The 18,848-nt window shown below is 51.5% G+C and overlaps 2 protein-coding genes across 6 annotated transcripts; one reads left to right on the top strand and one right to left on the bottom strand.

The window, feature by feature from the left end:
* Positions 1–646: 646 nt before the first annotated feature.
* On the top strand, positions 647–12,611 carry LOC122386103 (prefoldin subunit 6-like). 5 transcript variants are annotated; one of them, XM_043374948.1, is made up of 5 exons: positions 647–687; positions 10,011–10,115; positions 11,104–11,174; positions 11,437–11,561; positions 11,986–12,611. In XM_043374948.1, the coding sequence occupies exons 2-5, from the start codon at positions 10,052–10,054 to the stop codon at positions 12,092–12,094; spliced, it is 369 nt and encodes a 122-aa protein (XP_043230883.1). In that variant the 5' UTR covers positions 647–687; positions 10,011–10,051; the 3' UTR covers positions 12,095–12,611. The 5 variants fall into 5 exon arrangements, with proteins under 5 accessions (XP_043230883.1, XP_043230885.1, XP_043230886.1 ...); XM_043374950.1 differs by lacking the exon at positions 647–687 and adding an exon at positions 809–856; XM_043374951.1 differs by lacking the exon at positions 647–687 and adding an exon at positions 1,054–1,082.
* Positions 12,612–12,666: 55 nt separating this feature from the next.
* On the bottom strand, positions 12,667–17,589 carry LOC122386100 (nascent polypeptide-associated complex subunit alpha, muscle-specific form-like). Its single transcript, XM_043374940.1, has 2 exons — positions 15,084–17,589; positions 12,667–14,485 (listed from the first exon to the last, which is right to left on the bottom strand). The coding sequence occupies exons 1-2, from the start codon at positions 17,224–17,226 to the stop codon at positions 13,776–13,778; spliced, it is 2,853 nt and encodes a 950-aa protein (XP_043230875.1). The 5' UTR covers positions 17,227–17,589; the 3' UTR covers positions 12,667–13,775.
* Between the last annotated feature and the right edge of the window lie 1,259 nt (positions 17,590–18,848).

Raw genomic sequence — 18,848 nt, 5'->3', positions numbered from 1 at the left:
TTTTCAAGTTACGGAGTTACAAAGTTACGGAATTTCAAGGTCATTCGGAGAGCCCCTCCGATTTTCGTCAAAATTTGTATGCGGACACATTACATGCTCCTCATTACGAATATCGTAAAAGCTAAGCTCGGCCCGCACTATTTCAAAAGTTAGAGATGTTTGAATTTCAGTGAGTTTCAAACGTCAATAACTTTTGAAATAGTGCGGGCCGAGCTTAGTTTTTACGATATTCGTAATGAGGAGCATGTAATGTGTCCGCATACAAATTTTGACGAAAATCGGAGGGGCTCTCCGAATGACCTTGAAATTCCGTAACTTTGTGAATCCGTAACTTGAAAAATATGGCGGGCCGAGCTTAACTTTTATGATATTTGTAATGAAGAGGATGTAATATGTCCGTATACCAATTTTGACGGAAATCGCAGGGGCTCACCCAAATGACCTTGAAATTCAAACCTCCGTAACTTCGTAAATATGGCGGGCCGAGCTTAAATTTTGTGGTATTCGTAATGAGGAGCATCTAGAGTGCCCGTACACAAATTTTGACGGAAATCGTAGGGGCTCTCCCGAATGACCTTGAAATTCAAACATCCGTAACTTTGTAAATATGGCGGGCCGAGCTTAGATTTTGGGTGCATTGTAATCAGGACGTTACGTACTATCCACTGACCAAGTTTGGTCCAAATCGTAGGGGCTCACCTGATTCCGAATCTTAGATTATAGATTAGGATTCACTTACATCTAACTTGACGACCGTAAAACACAATCTAATTTGAATGGGTGACTGTCAAAATGTCAACCGAATATTGCATTTCTACTGATCATAGTGATAGACGGCCTTGCTTTTGTTGCTTTTGTATGTACTTCTCAGTGTCAGTAATAATTTATAACCATTTCTAGCGGTTATGTTCAGCGAAAGCAGATAATGTCCACGTTGCCTAGCAACACGCGCGTTTTAGACGCATTTTCTGTTTGTGGAGGCGAGTTGCGTAGTGATTAGCAGTTGACGCTTTTGCGACATTCAATGTGGAACAGATGATTTTATCGTTTCTCACTTCTGTGCATTTCATTGCGGATAGCACGTGTGTTGGTGTGGGGGTGAGTGGTCTGAAGTGGTGAAGTTGTTAATTTTTTGTATATGCCATCCTTATTAACCGTTATAAATTTTCAGAACCTCCCCTTTTTGGAAACATTACCTTACCTTACCTTACCTTACCTTACAGTATCGGGATTTTTAGGCTTAGAGCCTGTCGTACCCGATCTCATCGAGCTCCTGGTATTGGGCTTGTCCAGGATCAATCGGAATCGGGAATGGTGTATCGTAAGTGGGACCAGTGTGCATCCAGCCTCGCCTTGAAGCAGTTGAGCGATGGGGCGCAGACCACCTCAGACGGGAGTCGGTTCCAGTCGTTCACGACTCGTAGAGCGAACGAGGATCGTCACACTCTCGAGGTTGCTGGACATTTCCTGACTTTGTATGGATGCCCACGAGTAACTCCATCGGCCAGCGTGAAGAACGTTTCAGGGTCGGTATCGAGCCCCCCGTGGAACAGCTGGTACATGAATATCATGTCTCCTCTACGTCGCCTGTAGTCAGTAGGCGGAACTATGGTCATGAGTACCCAAATATAGGAACGTTCCCATTTTTGGGAACGGAGTTCCCAAATATGGGAACGGGCGTTCCCATTTATGAGAACGGAAGGCAATTTTTCGGCCGTTCGCCCACTAAAACTCAAAAGTGCATCACGTCTCAAAAAAGTGCACGCTGATTTAAGTATCTACTAAATCTCCATAAAGTTATCTTTAATCTGACCGTGGAACAAGGAAATTGACCGTGGAATGATATTTTTAATGATTTTTTAAAAATGACAGAATGGTGGAAATATGGGTTATACGACATTTAACATGCAATTTTAAGGAAAATGAAGCATTTTTTACATTTTGAGGTCAAGTATAATAATTTTCGCCTGGTTATGAAGTTTCATTCTAGCGACACCAGATGCTGACATATGCAAGCGAACACGCGGACAGTCCCGAGGTAATATTGTTGACTTTTGGTGTCGGGGCGATCGACCGCGTGGAACGTCAGTGATTTTACCGAACTACTGTTGTAAACTCAGTTTCAGTGGTTTAAAATCATTCAGCTGTATTTTATCAGCCCTGAAAGACATATTTTATTTGGATGCTAGCTGTTTGGCGTTGTTTTATAAGCAGCGTCATGAGCGTGGTTTTTGTCTTCGGCGTTTCTAAGCATGATCGTTTGGAGGGAATTTCTCTGATATAGGTCGCTCTGTGTGGCTTATTTATAATTTTTATGCTGATTTCGATCGTTCCTCGTGCCCATCCTACCAGGCCTTTTGCCACTACACTCATTAAGAAAGGAAAAAACTAGATTTTCATTGGGACTAGGTGTTTTGAGGGTGTAACATATTCAGCGTTCCCATTTTTGGATACTTCTTGTGCTCGTCAACTCTCGGTGATTAGCAGACAGGTGCTTGACATGTCTCCACCCTCGGCGCGGACGGTGGATATAGGTATGGAAGACCTTGTTGAACATCGCTGAGCGTTGTGGATTACGTAATCCTGCAGAGGGGGGCGTGCCCGCTGCGAGATCGACGGGAATAAAAGCGCAGAAGACCGGGCGAAACATGCAACGGTCTTGCCGGAAAGGTCATCTGATGATTGTTGCATTAACAATAATTTGCGGCGTTGGACGTGATGCTTGTTAATGAAAAGAGCCCCTGAAAGGCGTCGGTGAAATCGTTCCCAATTTTGGGTACGCCGTTCCCATAATAAGGAACGCTTGCAGCGCCAGTATACGAGAGCGTTCCCAAATTTGGGCTCGCGGCCCGGGTGATGGACTGCTTTAGAAATAGGGGAACGATTTGAAACTACGATGGGCCTTACAATATCAAACTCTTTCCCAACAATATTGAGACAACTATCAGGCGGTTCACGATCGTTTTATATTTTTTGGACGTCATTTAACGGTTCTTTTTCTTGTTTTAAATAATGCCTACATGGCGTTCCCATATTTGGGTTTATCGTTCCCAAACATGGGAACGAAAATGCGTTCCCGAAAATGGGTACGCTTGACCATAGTTCCGCCTACTGTAGTAGAGTGAGGGCATCTTCAGCATTCGGAGCCGCTGCACGTAGGGTTCGTGACGGATGTTCTCAACCAGTCTGGTTGCCCTGCGCTGCACTCTCTCAATCAGTCGCTCTCGCTGGTCCGCTCTGTTAAACGGTCCCCACACGAGGTTACCATATTCTAGGTGCGGACGAACCAGAGTCTTGAAGAGAAGAGGCAGGGTGATCTCATTAATGAGGGAGAATGACCGTCTGATTACTGCGAGGAGCTGAGTTGCCTTTGCTGCTGCTGATGCAGCATGTTCACGGAACTTCAATTCGGCGTCCACATGGACTCCCAGATCCTTTTCAAGGCGTGTGCTGGCTAGGGATGTGTTGCCCAGTGTGTAAGCAGATCCACAGTTTCTTGTTCCTAGATGCAACACTGTACACTTCTTCTGGTTGAATGGCATCATCCATAAATCAGACCATCGTGACAAGGACGTAAGATCCGTTTGTAAGGCGGCCGAATCGCTAGGGAGACGAGTGCAAGTGTACAGCTTCGCGTCGTCGGCAAACAATTTCACGGTGCAGTGGACCACGTCTGGCAGGTCATTCACATATACCAGAAAGAGCAAGGGTCCCAGCACGGAGCCCTGGGGTACGCCGCTAGCGACCTCCGTCCAGTTCGAGGGACATCCGTCAATGACCACCTGCTGCTTTCTGTTTGTGAGGAACGCCTGGATCCAAGCCAGTAGTTTGCCGGACACCCCGTAGCTCTGGAGCTTACTGAGAAGTCTGTGGTGTGGCACGGAATCGAAGGCCTTCTGGAAATCAAGGTAGATGACGTCCACTGGGTTGCTTTGTTCGATGGCCCTACTCCAATCTTCCAATGCTTCTAGTAGTTGGGTGCTGCACGATCTGCCCGGACGAGAGCCATGCTGATGAGTGGACAACAGGTTGTTCTCTGTCAAGAACTTCAGCAGCTGGTCGCGGATGATAGATTCCAGTGTTTTGCAGAGTACTGATGTCAGACTGACCGGACGGTAGTTGCACGGGTCAACCCTGCTTCCCTTTTTGTGGATAGGGACCACGCGTGCAAGCTTCCAGTCTTCTGGAATACACCCAGTGTCAAGTGACCTGCGAAACAGGTAGGAGAGTGGTGCCGAAAGAGAGCAGCACGCTTCGTTGAGGACTCTCGGATGAATCTCGTCAGGCCCAGGAGAACTTGATACCTTGAGCTTTCTGAGCTTAAGTTCCACTGTCACCGGGGAAATGTCAATATCAGAGAGGCTGCACGTCTGGTTCCTAACAACGAGCCTTGGTACATCATTCACATCCTCGTTCTGGAAGACTGAGGCAAAGAACTCATTTAGAGCCGTGGCCTTAAGAGTAGCATCACTAACCATGAGTCCATCAGAATTTCTCAGGTCACCGATCCTCGGTTTAGTCTTAAGCCTGCTATTGCTGTATTTCCAGAAAGCCTTTGCATTTGTTTTTAAGTCTGCCACCAGTTGTGTTTCGAAGTTAGCCCGGAGCTGCCTCGTTAGGTGTCTCAATTTGTTCCTGCAAGACTTATATCTGGCTATGTCGATCGGGTCGCGAGAAGCTGCAGCCTTCATCCACAGTGTATTCTTTTGACTTCTTAGCTTGAGGGCACCACTTGTCATATAAAGATTCTTCCGCGTCTTACAGCTCTTGGAGAGAGGGACACATTCTAAAACTGTTTTGTTCAGAGTTGTTTTGAAGAGAGAGTACCCCTGATCAACAGAACAAGTGATCAGGGGGGTCCAGTCAGTGCCAGATAGTTGCCGGTTTAGACGGGCGAAATCTGCTCTATGAAAGCTGAACTTGGGCTGCTCAGTAGTTGCTTTGGCAGTGTAACAGTTAAGGCGAAAATCGAGGACCACATGGTCACTCTTGCCTAGGCCTGAAGAGTACTTGAGGTCAGAAAGCATCCCTTCTTCAGCCGTCATGATCAAGTCAAGGGTGCTTGCCCTTTCAATACCGCGAAATCTTGTGGGTTGAGTGACGTGCTGGTATAAGAAGCAATCATGTACTGCTGTCAGGAACTTGTGTGTGTGGTTCGAGGTTGGAGCAGAACAGATGTTGCTGGCCCAGTCAATTTGTGGAAGATTAAAGTCTCCTGCAATGAGCAAGTGTGAGACCTTGGAAGAGCAAACCTCATGCAGTAGATGCACAATCTCATCAATGCTCCCATTCAGATCAACACTTGGGCTCCTGTATATGCACCCAATCAGTAAGATGTCTGATCCTCTGAGATTCACATGTAACCACAAATGTTCAACTAAATGAGAATGGGTCATTTCAACTTCCAGAGCAGAGAGCTCATGATGAATGTACACAGCAAGCCCTCTGCACTTCCTGCCAAGATCGCGCTCATCATGATTGAAATTAGTGAAAAGAGTGTACCCAGGGATGGCAAGAAGAACTGGTGCTAGAGGCAGTACTTGTGCTTTTGGAATAACCTCAGTGATGAGGATAATATCGGGCTCCCTGCCAGCAATAACCAAGCAGAGCTCATCTCTCTTGTTTACAAGCTGGTCTGCATTAGTGTACATGCATTTTAGGAGTTTTCCTTTCTGAATAGAGCCAGGAGCCTCAGAGCAGTATGAGTGTGCCTCATTTATTCCAGACTGGTTTGACAATCTTGCTTGAACATGGCTGATTGGTGTAGCTAGTCAGTCTTCGGCCTGGGCTACTGCTCCTGATGGAACAGTGCCAGCCTGGTTGGCTGCTCCTGATGGAACAGTGCCAGCCTGGTTGGATGCAGGGCTGGGCTGAGGAGGGTTCAGGGGTCGGGATCGAGCCCCCGAGGAACCCGATCCAGTGTGAGTTTCTGTAACCACGTCAGTGGAGTTAGCCCTGGTCGAGCTTAACTGGACAATCCTGCCTCTGCGAATGGTAAGGTTCGTCTCTCCTGCTCTCTTCCTGGTGATAAGTTCTTCACGAACCTTCTTTGCTGCCTCTCTTTCAGCTGGTGATAGGTCCGGCGTAATGTATATGTTCCCCCACCTTTCAGAGGTCCGAAGTTGAGGGGCCAGACGGAGGATGTCCCATTTGGCACCAGGTGTCTCCAGAGTTACAATCAGCAGTCTGTCCCGGTTTGGAACTGCTTTCCCCACCCGAAACGACTTTGATACTGCTGCGCTGATATGAAACGATTCTTTGACTATTTCTCGGAACAGCCTGATGTCATGTTCTGACCTCTCACTCAGAGAGCCATCAGACCTCTCAGGAAGGTTGTGGATCACCAAGTTGTTTTTCCTCCTATCTTTGTCTAAGAAGTCATCAAAAACCTTTGACACACTCTTCAGGTCAGTGGTGTCAGGCCCACGAGCGGTGTTCTCGCTTGGAGGAAGCAGCTTGGCCGTCACTTTCTCGCACATGTCTGTACAGGTGCCTTTTAAAATCTCCGCATAGGTAGACTTCTGCTCATGGAACTCCTTAAAGGATCTCTCGATCACTTTTGATTGGGTCCCCACAGCTGCCTCCTGCTCCTTGAGGGACTGGGCGACCAGTTTGACATGATCCTTCATCGACTTTTCAAGCTTGTCAAATTTGGATTCGAGGGATGCTAATTGCTGAACATCCACATCCTGCGTGTGAACTCTCAGTTTCTCTTTCAGGAAGCAATCCTGATCCTTAAGGACCTTTGTCATGGCTTCCATCTGGATACGCACAGCGGTATCAAGGTCACTGAACTTTCCCTCGAGAATAGCAAGTTCCGAATGCCGAGATTTGCCCTTTTTTAGATATGCTTTGCAGCACGCACACAACCAAGCAAGCGATTCGTAGCGATCAAGAGCCCTAGCTGCCGGTTTTGGAATCCCTTGACAGACAGCATGGAACCAGTTATGGCAGTAATCACACATAACTGCCATTTCACCATCCTTCACAGGGTTTCCACAGATTTTCTTACCTGGGCCTCCATTGCAGATTGCCCCCTCACTGCCAGTATCGCTAGATGCGCGCGACAGAGAACTAGTTGATCCTTGGCCAAATGGAGCATACACACTGTCTGCTAGTTTACGTACGAGTGAGGGTGGTTGCTTTGGGTTTGTGTCCATACCTGTATCAATCCTTGAGACGTTTTCCAATGCGGCACACTCCTCACCCAAACCTCCTTCAGACGCCACGCTCTTATCATTCGCATCCCCTGTTTCGGTGCCGGTGACCTTCGAGGGAGGCCTTTCTGGCGACTTTCCATTTCGACGTTTTTCTTCTTGTTCAGCTGTTGGTGTTCTTCGTTGCAAAATAGGCGAGTGTCCCACTGGCATTTTGTTACACGTAGAACTATTCAGAAAAGAATATATCTTTTCTTGATTACTGTCACTTTAGTATTCCTAACGTTTATCTGGGAATCGATGGAAAGGAGGAAACAAAACAGTGTTGGCTTTCCCGCCAAAAGTGGCAGGGAAATCAGCTGATCAGCGAGGACAGGCAGGAGCTCGATGGGGCACGTCCGTTCGCCACGAAATCCCGAACTGAAAACATTGTTTGTCCATCAATTTTTTTATTTCAATTTGCATCAGACCTCACTCCCCCAGGCCCAAAATGACCCCACAATGCAAATGCATCACACATCAGCATGACGGGGTAGCTTTAAGCTTGAGCCAACAAATCACAGCACATGGTCTAGAAACAGAGCCATTGAATTTTAGTTCCTGTTGAAAGTTGAAACCATTGAAAACCCAAACGCTTGAACCCTCGTTTGTATTGGTGTTTTGCCAGCTGCGAATGTATGGGGGGACCGGGAAGGTCCGTTGAACCTCTTGCGGTCCGTTGAACCCCTTGCCATTTGGCCCCTGATTGAGCTAGAGCTTCGCAGAAAACGAGTGTTTCGTCACGGTGACTATAAATATTTCGTAAGGTCTGAGGTTAAGCTTCCTGGTCAAGTCAAGGACCCAACAGCCAGAAAAACCGGACCTGCTAAAGCTATGTAAAGTGATGTTTAGAAGGTTTTCTGGGGTGCTGATCATGAATTTTATGTTAGGTAGTTACGACCACAGGTGGAGGTGATGCATTTAGGCAGGGTGGGGTGGGGTGACAGGTCAGGTCATTGGTCAAACATTAGGGGTCCTGCTGGGTGCCGGCTGTCCATAGAAGGTGTCAACCACCACTCACCACTAACCACTGATAGTTTGTACCTAGTGTGTTACAAAGCCACCAAAACTACTTTGCAAATGTACAAAACTACAAAAGTGTGCCAAATTCTAAAGCAGCTGCTACTGCCCAAGTGTAAAACTAAAAAAGTGAACCAAGATCATCAAAGGTTAATGACCGTGACCTGACCCTCAGTTTCATGTGACCTTGACACCCACCATAATGCATGGGATTGGGGCCAGCATCAATTTACATGAAAGATTGCAGTCAACATATTTGCAAAGCAGTGAAACTATTTGTAACAGCTGTCAGCTGTTCTATATGCATTATGCTATCTGCCTTCTTAACAAGCCATTTTGATCCACGTATTATCCTGGGGTGAGGCAAGGCATGTTGATTGACTGAGTGCTGTCTGTGGTAGGTAGTGACTTTGTGCAGATGCTTGGCAGTTGGAGTTGAGGCTATAGAAAAAGCTCCCATTGTGATTGCTCCTCAAACACACTCAATAAATAAAGACTTGGGTACCTTCCCAGTAAACATGCCGACGTCGGTTCGACGTCGGCCGACGTCGGGGTGACGTCGGCAACTCGGCATCGGCATGCCGACGTCGGCCCGACGTCGGTTCAACCTCGGCACGACGTCGGCTGGATGTCGGATATGCCCGCATGTACCGACGTCCAGCCGAGGTCCAGCCGACGTCGGGCCGACGTCGGACCGAGATCAATTGCTGAGGCCCAGCCGACATCGGGCCGACGTCGGGGCGACGTCGGACCGACATCGGCCGCTGTTTTGACCGTTAAAATAATATAAAATACGTGTTTCATGTTTCATAAAGAGCTTCTGTATTCAAAATATCCTCAGGAAACTCAAATCTTCCTCCACGCCGCAACCCCCTGATCCGGACTGGACGGGAAACTTTATCCCATTTGGGATTGCCCGTAAGCCGAGCTCGCCCGTAGCCGGGTGCGGTGAGTGCTTGGGGGCTGCCCGGCCTATCCTTTGGTCAGGCTCAGCCCCGGCAACTCACCAGGGCCGGGCCCAGTTCATATAGAAAGGCCAGTCGGCAAGTGTCACTTTGCCAAAGTGCCACTTATCAAAGGGACACTTTGGGAAACGTTGGTGCAGGTGTGTAAGAGTGGCTATATGAATCCATTGTGGAGTCGCCCTTTCCAATAAGTGTCACGTAACAGCAATGGGACCAGGGACTCTAGACCCAGGGTGCTCGCCAAGAAGACCAATGTCTCCATCCTATCATCCTTCCGGCTCTGAAATGGTCTTGTCAGACCGAAAGGGCATAACCCAACAAAACAAACTACATTCGCTATCTGGCTGCGTGGTGTAGTGGTTAGCGCACTAACCTCGCGTTCAAATGACACGAGGTTCGAATCCCATCGCCCGCTGATGCTTTTGGCGTGTTGTCCCAGTAAACATGCCGACGTCGGCGACTGGGGGGCTTGAATCCCGCCGCCGGTTGATATTTTTGCGCGTTGTCCCAATAAACATGCCGACGTCGGCCCCGTCGGTCCAACGACAAACGATCTCGTCAACCTCGGCAAACGACCTCGGCTCGACGTCGGCTCGACGTCGGCTGGACTTCGGCTGGACGTCGGAACATGCGGGCATATCCGACGTCCAGCCGATGTCGGGCCGAGGTTGAACCGACGTTGGGCCGACGTCGGCATGTTTACTGGGTTAGGTCAACCCTATTGTAATCAACCAAAATTGTATGCATTCTTATTATATGCCTACTCATACTGCTTTGTCTGCATGAATCAAATGGATTGGTGATTGGTAACATTTGTTTTGTTTTACAGTGCTTCTTCTTTTGAGTCTAAGTGCTAGATAATAAAAGATTATGGCAGAAGCCATCCAGAAAAAGTTTCATACAGAAGTTGAGAAGTTCAAGCAACTACAGAAAGGTGAGAGAAATATTTTTGGCTCATGCAACATAGAGCAGGCCAGTGGGCACCACCTATTTGCCTAAACATTGCTAGTGGTCAAGTAGTCACATAATGGTATAGTCAGTGGAGGCACAGCAGGTGTCCATATCAGCCCAATCGTTCTAGAGATGGAGAAGCAGGTCTCACATTTGTACACTCGGGGGCAGATTGATGTTCCACCACTCCCTACCCATCGGGCTCCCATGGCTCAGCACTGGCTGCTGCCAGTGGCAGCACTGGCAGCACTGGCACTGGCAGGCAGTGCTGAGCAGTGCTGAGGGCAGGCAACACTGGCAGCAGCCACTTCTGATCCATGGGAGCCCGATGGGTAGGGAGTGGTGGAACATCAATCTGCCCCCGAGTGTACACATACACAATAAGAACCCAACTGACATGTATGCTCAAGCTCATCCATGTTTTTGTTCATGATCACATGTTTTGAGCACCACAATGTAAGCTGGAGTTAAGCATAATTAGTCCCACCATTGCACAAAAATTGTAAGTAGAAAGATCCAAGTCTTCAACTGGTCTGTGATTGGAAGCTTGATTGATGAGATTGGCCAGATTTAGCATTGAAGGAGCGAGAGTGCCGAACATTTATTATAAGACCTTTTTTTTCAAATCAGGTACAATTGGTCATTGAGATTAGGGTATTAGATCACAATTGAGATTAGGGTTCGTGCGACCAGTACAATTAGTTTTCCTGCAATTAATGTCCCCACACTGCCTTGCCCCCTGACATTGGGAGGTGTCTGTGTGTGTGGGGGGGGGGAGTGGAGTGAGTGCATTTGGTCAGAGTTTGATTGCTCACAGCTGCTGATAATCAGACCTATCCAAACTACTGGTCGCTGGAACCATTATCTCGAGACGAATGCACAGTTGAGAACATACAACAGACAGGTCTAGCTGAAAAATGTCATACTCACTGGTAATAAGACACTCACCTACCTTTCATGTACTTTTTCAGATTATCAAAAGGCTTTGGCAGCTCGACAAACCCTCGATGGCCAGATGAATGAAAATGCTTTGGTCAAAGAGGTATGTAATGTTTGAAGTTGTTGTTAATAGCTCAATTCAGGGATATAAGTACATTGCAGATAAATGAAAGTATGACAGATGTGTGCTCACGCCACCGAGCAAAATGTTTTAGTTCAATGTGTATGATGAATGTGAAAACTTTGTTCGTTACCTACTGTTCGTGTCGTTTTCCGTGGTTAAATATTAGACTCTCGCGTCAGTGTTCGTCAATCTCACGTCAGTCCGTTATTGATATTTGACTGGTAATTCATACCTCCCTCAGGAGATGTCCCTGCTTGAGGACGGCGCCAAGGTTTACAAGCTGATCGGCCCGGTACTGGTCAAACAGGACCCGGAGGAAGCCAGCCAAAACGTGGCCAAGCGACTCGACTACATCAAGGGAGAACTGTAAGTCGCCGTCACCTTAGTATTTTATCGTAACGTTCTTCGCATCGTGGAAGTTTCTTAAATAGACTACTTTGTTTGTTTTCTATTCTCTTATTCCCTTGATGTCTCAAATACTGTCGAATAGTTAAGCTACATATCTTGAAAAGTTAGTTTTTTGTTTTTGTTTTCTTCATTTTCGTCCATTCCTTACGGTGCTTGATTAACGGCATTGCGGTATTTCCTTGACTTATAACGAGTACTGCGTATCCTGTTGTGTGTTTGCCAAGTTCGCCATGACGCCATCCACATCTAGCCATTGATTATTGACGTGTGAAAGCGAGCATTTCAAACTGTCACTAGCGTCTGTCCTGGAGCCACCAACCCCTTTATTTCGCTGTCGGTGCCAGAAGCGGTTCCTCACGAATCCCCTGTGTGCCCCGCTCAGGAAGCGGCACGACGACCTGCTGAAGGACCTGGAGTCGAAACAGGAGGCCAGTCGGGAGGCGGTGGGGAAGCTTCAGCTCCAGCTGCGGCAGACGCAGAGCAAGGGCTAGCCGACGGACGGAGAGGCGGTGCGTGTGGTCAGACGGGCGGGCGACCCGAGCTCGGAGAGCCGCCCGGCGCGGGAGGGAGGGCACAGACTCGGTGGGCGGAGCCGGGAGGTCGGAAGGTAACTACTAATCAGAGTTCCCCCCGATGGTGACACTGTGCTCCGTCGGCTGGTGCGTGTGGCGATCCGCTGGTGTACTTGGATTGTGACGTGGACACAGATGTGGTCAGTGAGGGGTGGATTTCATTCTCACTCGCCGTCTCGCGTGAATGCCGTGGGAGTGTCTACACTGATGCCGATTCGGTTGGTCTCATGCGTCCCGTATCTGCGGTGAAATCCAGTCTCACCTTGCTCACAGTCCCGGCCGGCCCTTCACAATAACTCTGGCAAATGTGTTGTCATTGCACAGGAGTTGTTATTAAAATCTTCGCTCCGTTTTGCTGCGTTAAGAATTTGTTACGCCTTTTGCATTGAATTGTCCTGTTAACATGCTTCTAATACAAGCAATGGCCATGCATATAGTATTTGATCAGCGTGGTCACTGGTCATGTTTGTGCCATGAGCATATAGACGTAATGCCGTTTAATTTATATTGACGTGTGGCCGTAAAGACATACCGTTTTAGCACAACCCTGAAAAGGTACTCATTGGGTAGGTCAAAGTCATTAGTGCTAGACCTCAGCTCAAAACGAATGCATTGTGAAAACATGGAAGGGTTCTATGTTCTGGTATCAAAGCCGAAAAAATCACTCACTCGGTAAAACCTCATCGAGTCTCATGAAACCACTGAGTATCGCACGATGCGGGAAGCAGCCCAACATCGAAACTGATAGCAAAACTGATCAGAGTGACTATAAGAGTAGCGACACAAATAAAAGCAAATGTAGCCAGCGGAGACTGTACGTACATAACCAGCACTGAGCACACGTTCATGGATCGTTTCAATATCATTTTAATAACAAACTAATACAGCATCTATCTTAGAGAAAAAATAACAGTAACATCAAAATGTCTTCCCGATGGTTCATCTATCTCCTGGAACCACCGCACAGTGCGCGGCATTGCCTCAATCTCTGGTGTATGCTAATTCGTAGATCCAGCATGGCCCACGAAGATGACACAGAAGATGTGTTGCACGTATCAGTGGGTCTATCACATCGTAAAACATCGGTCAAGTACACCCACGTCGGCTGAATAGCGTCCTCGCGCAACAATTATCGATCGACCAGCGCACGATTTAGCGTTACTGTACACAGTGGCACCCGGCTCTCATCGGAGATGGTTAGTCGTGTCTGGGAGTAGCAGTGCCACTCAGCATCCGTTTGTTTATGTGTCTGTGTGGGAGTTCAATACCCCAGCACACGGCAGACCTACACTAAACAGCTAAGCTACGCGCGGTTGAAAGGTTTTCAATATGCTGCCTGTCTTCGGCATAACGAAAATATCTTCCTAGTGTTAGCACTTAGCAGCTAAAATTGGTCTTTGAGGACTAGTGAGTAGTGACCCTAAGATAACAGCATCATGGTTCTCCTTGTCCACATTGTTATAACAGCTACTTGTGAACAAGTGAACGTACAAACGTTAGTGAACTAGTGCGTGGGTCGGCCTCCCGCCGGCCGGTAGGTATCTCGCGTAACAGCCATCACAGTGTCGGTCTCTGCGCGCGTCCCGCGGTCGGGCGGCTCTCAGGGCACCACCACGTCGGCCAGCGCCGCCAGGCCGGCCAGCCGCTCCCTGAACGTGCCCTCCTGGCACACGGACACGCCCAGACACTGGCTGAAACAGCAGCGCTGCGGCGCCGGGCAGTCGGCGCTGGCCGAGCAGCCGCGCCGGCGCCGGCTCAGCAGCGCGCAGTCCGGCTCCGGGCGGCACTGGCCGCCGTCTGAGGGGACAGAGACCGCCGGCGGCCGCTCGGTCCGCTCCTCCGCCACCGCCGGCCGGCCCGAGGAGAACAGCAGCGGCCGCTCCGAGGAGGTATCCAGCACCTCCCGGTCCGGCTCCGGCGACGGGAAGCGGAACGGGGCGTCCGCGTCCCCTGCGCCCTGGACCGGAGCGGTTGAGGTTCCGCCCGGGAACACGAACTGCGGGCGGGCGCCGGTCGGGCCGGCCAGCAAGGAGTCGCCGACCGGCGGACTCTCGGTGAATATCACCGGCCGGCCGGTGAGCGGCCGCGCCGTCGGGGCGGGGGCGGCCGTGGGCGGGGGCGGCGGCGGCGAGGGGACCGCCAGCAGCTCAGCCGTGTCCTGTCTGTCCACGGGAGTCGCTGCCGCCGCCGCCAGCGTCTGCAGAGGCGGGTCGGGCGGTGTGAGAAGTTCGGCGATTGGCGTGGACTGGTTGACGCTGCTCAGAACGGACGGCACCCCGGGCCGGGGGACGGACACGACCACCGGCGAACCTGCGGGAAGGGGGAGGGAGGTCTTTCAGGGACACTCTGAGTGTGAGGTCACTCAGGGAGAGGGGGCACTCTGAGGGTGGTCACACTGCCCTGAAAGGGAGAAGAGACATGAACACTGCTAAAAGATGATACGAGTTACAAGCCGCGACCTCCAGCCGGGAGTCGTGAGCAGCGGCTTACTGTTCGGCTGTGTGATAGCATGCGATGGTCAGATGGACGACGCTCCACGCTCGCTATCTATTCTGTTTTGACGACCCTCTCAAGGACTTTTGCTCCCTGGCATACCATTACGATCAACCCATGCCGTTTTGCAACCCATGCCCATGCTTCATGGAGCTTTGCATTTATGAATCGATATTCGAATCCATATCGGCGCCTATCTCCGACATTGACACGCTTTGCCGGTGGTACCTCCTGTTTAGAGACGGCAGTGCAAACCGACTGGGCTGTCCTACGGATTGCAGCGGAATATCAACATTGGCAATCGAACCCGTTCTAAGGCAACCATCGCTAGGCGGCCGATATCACTCCATTTAAGCGGAGAGAAAGGCTGTCGCGGCGGTCGTAAAACAAACCATGAGTCGCTGCCGCGCCTCACCTGCCGAGCTTGGAGCGATGCCAAATGAGTGGATGACGTTACCCGGAAAGAAGAAAATTCCGCGCTCTTCCAGGGGCAAATCCTCGGATGACGAGCTGACGGCGTCGACGTTAGCGAGCTTAACTAGCTCATTCTCAACAGATACTTTATTTGCTTCTTCATGACTCATTAGAAACTGATTTGCCGGATCAAAGTAGACCGATTTGATTTCACCCTTTTCTTCCTTATTTACATTTCCGCCTCGTGGCGTCACAGTCTGCCCTTCTCTCTCCTTGCCGAGACCTGACAATCCTGCTGTGCCTCCGTCTCCCCACCCGTCCACCACTGAGAGCAGATGGGACGTCGAGCTGTCGGCGGCGCCCTCCAAGTCCTCTGTGGTGGTCTCAATCTCATTCAGTTCGGCGTCCGCCCCTGTAGCCAGGTAATCCACCAGCTCACCGTCTTCGTCAGCGACCACCGCTGCGGTCTGCCGCCGCCCGGACCCGCCCTCTGGCTCCCCAGTGGCCGCCGGTCGCCGGCCGTCGGTCGCGTACAGGTCCAGGGTCTGGCCGTCACCGCGCACGATGTAGACGTACACCACGTCGGGACCTTTATCGGACTGTCGGGTGGGAAGCTCAGTGTCGGCCGGAGCCGCGGCCGCGCCGTCCGCCCGACCCGCCGTCTGGGGTTCGGCTCCGAGCTCGACGTTGAGCCCACTCAGTCCGGGAAGGTACACAAAGTCGGTGCCGAGCCGCAGCAGGTCGGCCAGGTACTCTGGCTGGCGGGAGGGCGGCGCGCCGAGCCGCCTCCCCTGGCGCCTGTCCTTCGGGACCGCCTCCACCTCCTCCAGCAGCTGAGCGGACGCAGAGAGCGGCCGCGGACTATAGGAGTCGGGCTCCTCCACCGGCGAGGGGCTGAACGAGCCGGGACGCTCCGCTGGCCGCGGACTGAACGACTCGGTGTCCGCCTGCGCCTCCTGCGGCAGCGGCCCGTGGTAGAACAGATCTTCCTTCCGCATGGCGCCGCCCCACACTGTGTCCTCTGCTTCCTCAGCGGCCGGCGGCTCCGGCGAGCCGGGGAAGCTGGGTAGGTCGGACCAGTAGGGCTCGTCCGCCGGCCCCGTGTCGTCCAGCGCCGCTCCCGGCGAGCGGAGACCGGCCCGCGCCGCCGAGTCCAGCAGGTTGGAGCTCCAGTCCTGCGCCTCGGACTCCCTGTCCCGAGGGATAGAGTCTACGACCAGCGGTCGTACTGGCTCATCGGCCGCCGCGAGACTCCCGCCGAGGCCGGCGCCGCGGCGTGGGGCCGTCGCTGCGTCTGGGTTCGCCGCCACGGCCTCGGGTGTGCGCGGCCCGACTCGTGGCCGGGGGCCGGTGCGCGCCGCCGCCGCCGCTCGCAGTGTCTGCTGGGAGCGACCAGCCGCCTGCGTCAGTCGCACCTGCTGCAGGTACTCCTGCAGGTGCGCCATCCCATCCTCGGCCTGCGGCGGCGGGGACGGGGCTGGAGCTGGGAGGAAAGACGGGGACGGGGACGGCGGGGATGCCTGGGAAGACGGAAATGCCACAGGAGACGGCGGGGAAGCTTGGGGAGCCGGGAATGCCAGAGGAGATGGCGGGGAAGCTTGAGGAGACGGGAATGCCAGAGGAGATGGCGGGGATGCTTGGGGAGACGGGAATGCTAGAGGAGACGGGGCTGGAGACGGTGGAGATGCCAGAGGAGACGGCGACGGCGGAGGGCCTGCGCGGCGCCGGGAGCCCGAGAAAATGAGCCGTTCTGGACTGAAGATGAGCCGCCCAGAGGAGGCTCTCAGTGAGTCGCCCGCCGTGCTGGACGCCTGGAATTGGATCCCATCGGTCCCGTCAGCCGGGAGAGGCTGCAGGAGCGGGCCGGCCGCGGTAGGAGAGGGGAATATGAGCTGGCCATCCTCGTCCGCGGCTGGCTGGAGCGGGCTGTCTCCGACAGAGGACGGAAACTGGAACTGGTCGGCCGTCTCGAGGACTGGAGAAGGTGTGGATGACAGCGGCAGATCCCCGATGGAAGTGAACGGGAAGCTCTCGGTGTTGGCGCGCCGGCTCGGTGAGAACACGAGCCTCTGTTGTCGCTGCTGGGGTGCGCCGGTCGCCGCGGCGAGCAGCAGCAGCAGCAGACCGCAAACTGCCGCACCCATTCCCGGCTGGGTGTCGAGCAGAGTCAGACGGCGCACCGACTCCGAGACGGCACTGACCACAGATCGCCGCTGTGTTCACAGCCCTCCCACAGTTCGCAGAGTCGGGTACCGGTCCGCTGCTACAGCACGCTACTCAGTTCCACTGCCGGCGCAGCACTGTCGGGGTGAGCAGTTCAGTCCTCGCAGATTATTGCCAACCACTTTCAATCAAAACTTTTCTCGTCTTTTATCCTCCAACAACAACGCCGGCACTGCCCTGGTGTCACACCCTCCAACTCTCAGCGAGCCCGTATCCGCGTCTGTGCACGCTCTCCTCACCCCGGTGAGCAGAACTCGCGCGAACGAGTCACCGCCCGCAATCGGTCACCGTCCGTCATGAACTGAGTGGGGCCGGGAGAAACTGCTGGCCGCGGCGGCGGCGGAGGCGTGGGCCCGATCCGGGTACGGCCCACAGGCGGGCGCACTTTCTCCACAACCGACGTAGCCGCGGCGTGCGCGGACGTTCGCGGGACGTGCTCCGGAGGTACCCTTGGCATTGAGTCGGTGAACCAGTTGGTCTCATTTGTCTCATATTTGAAGCTACTTATCGTGCAATATCAGTTCAATATTTTGACAAAAGCAATTGTAGTTGAATGTCTAATATCAATGTCTTGACGATCATGATTATTGATTAATGCAAGCCTATGCTATGAGTATGCATGCCTGTGTATCGTGCTAACCAAAGACATTAACCGCAGAATGTTAACAAGCTACATGTTTACGAGAAATTTCATTAAAGAATTACCTATAACATAGATCTCAGAGCTCAGTAATACAACGAAGCAAACAGTGTTTGTAGCTGAACTTCTTTTATTTCTTTTGATAGGTACCTACCTACACATGAGCATAACACCAGCAGTTACGCTAAGCTTCGAATGATTCACATATGAAGGCCGGAGACCGCTACAGCACACATAATTTTAACACCAGCAGCACTGTAATGGCTTTAACGATTCACAGAAAACAGTTTGAGACTGGAGACTGCAACAGCACACATAACAATAACACCAACACTCAGCAGCCCTGTGAAGACTCTAACGATTCACAGAAAACAGTTGAAGACTGGGGACTGCAACAGCACCCTGCGGCCACTGGGCGCTGGGCTCCCGCGCCACCGCGCCGGTCAGCCGCTAGGGTGGGGAAGGGGTGCAGCTTGTTGTCCCCTTTACTTCTCCGACTCCGACGATATAGATCGTCGCAACACGTGGAAGTAGGGAAGTGAAACTTTGCACACATATTATTGAATAGGCATCCGTAGTTCTGTCAAAATTTGGTGTCAATTCCATTCGAAATGACGTCACAGTGACGTCAGAAGCCTGAATTCAATCGGATACGATTTTAAATAACGTCACAGTGAGGCGAGAAGTCCAATTATAGTTAGATTGACGTTTCTTGGTTTCCTCACAACTTAACTGCAATACAGGACCGAATATATAGGACCGATTTCTGGTCAGGACCTAAACTTGTGAAGTTAGATGACAGCAGGTGTTGTTAAGTTCAAAGGTAGGTACCGTTATGTTTCATGCTCAGTGACATCAGAACCGCTTCATATCGGAAAACGACAAAACTGTATGATGTCACAG

Source organism: Amphibalanus amphitrite, unplaced genomic scaffold (genome assembly GCF_019059575.1).
Source record: "Amphibalanus amphitrite isolate SeventyFive unplaced genomic scaffold, NRLGWU_Aamphi_draft 000240F_arrow, whole genome shotgun sequence".
Classification (NCBI taxonomy): domain Eukaryota; kingdom Metazoa; phylum Arthropoda; class Thecostraca; order Balanomorpha; family Balanidae; genus Amphibalanus; species Amphibalanus amphitrite.
The sequence above is the reverse complement of the archived record's forward strand: the minus strand, read 5'-3'. Positions and strand labels throughout refer to the sequence as shown.

What these genes read in the sequence shown, in the direction of transcription:
- LOC122386103 (XM_043374948.1), top strand. Translation starts at nt 10,052, where the DNA reads ATGGCAGAAGCCATCCAGAAAAAGTTTCATACAGAAGTTGAGAAGTTC. An exon ending in GTTCAAGCAACTACAGAAAG is followed by an intron (nt 10,116 to 11,103) that starts GTGAGAGAAATA and finishes GTACTTTTTCAG; the next exon opens with ATTATCAAAAGGCTTTGGCA. An exon ending in GACTACATCAAGGGAGAACT is followed by an intron (nt 11,562 to 11,985) that starts GTAAGTCGCCGT and finishes TGCCCCGCTCAG; the next exon opens with GAAGCGGCACGACGACCTGC.
- LOC122386100 (XM_043374940.1), bottom strand. Translation starts at nt 17,226, where the DNA reads ATGGGTGCGGCAGTTTGCGGTCTGCTGCTGCTGCTGCTCGCCGCGGCG. An exon ending in CATCGCTCCAAGCTCGGCAG is followed by an intron (nt 14,486 to 15,083) that starts GTGAGGCGCGGC and finishes CCCTTCCCGCAG; the next exon opens with GTTCGCCGGTGGTCGTGTCC.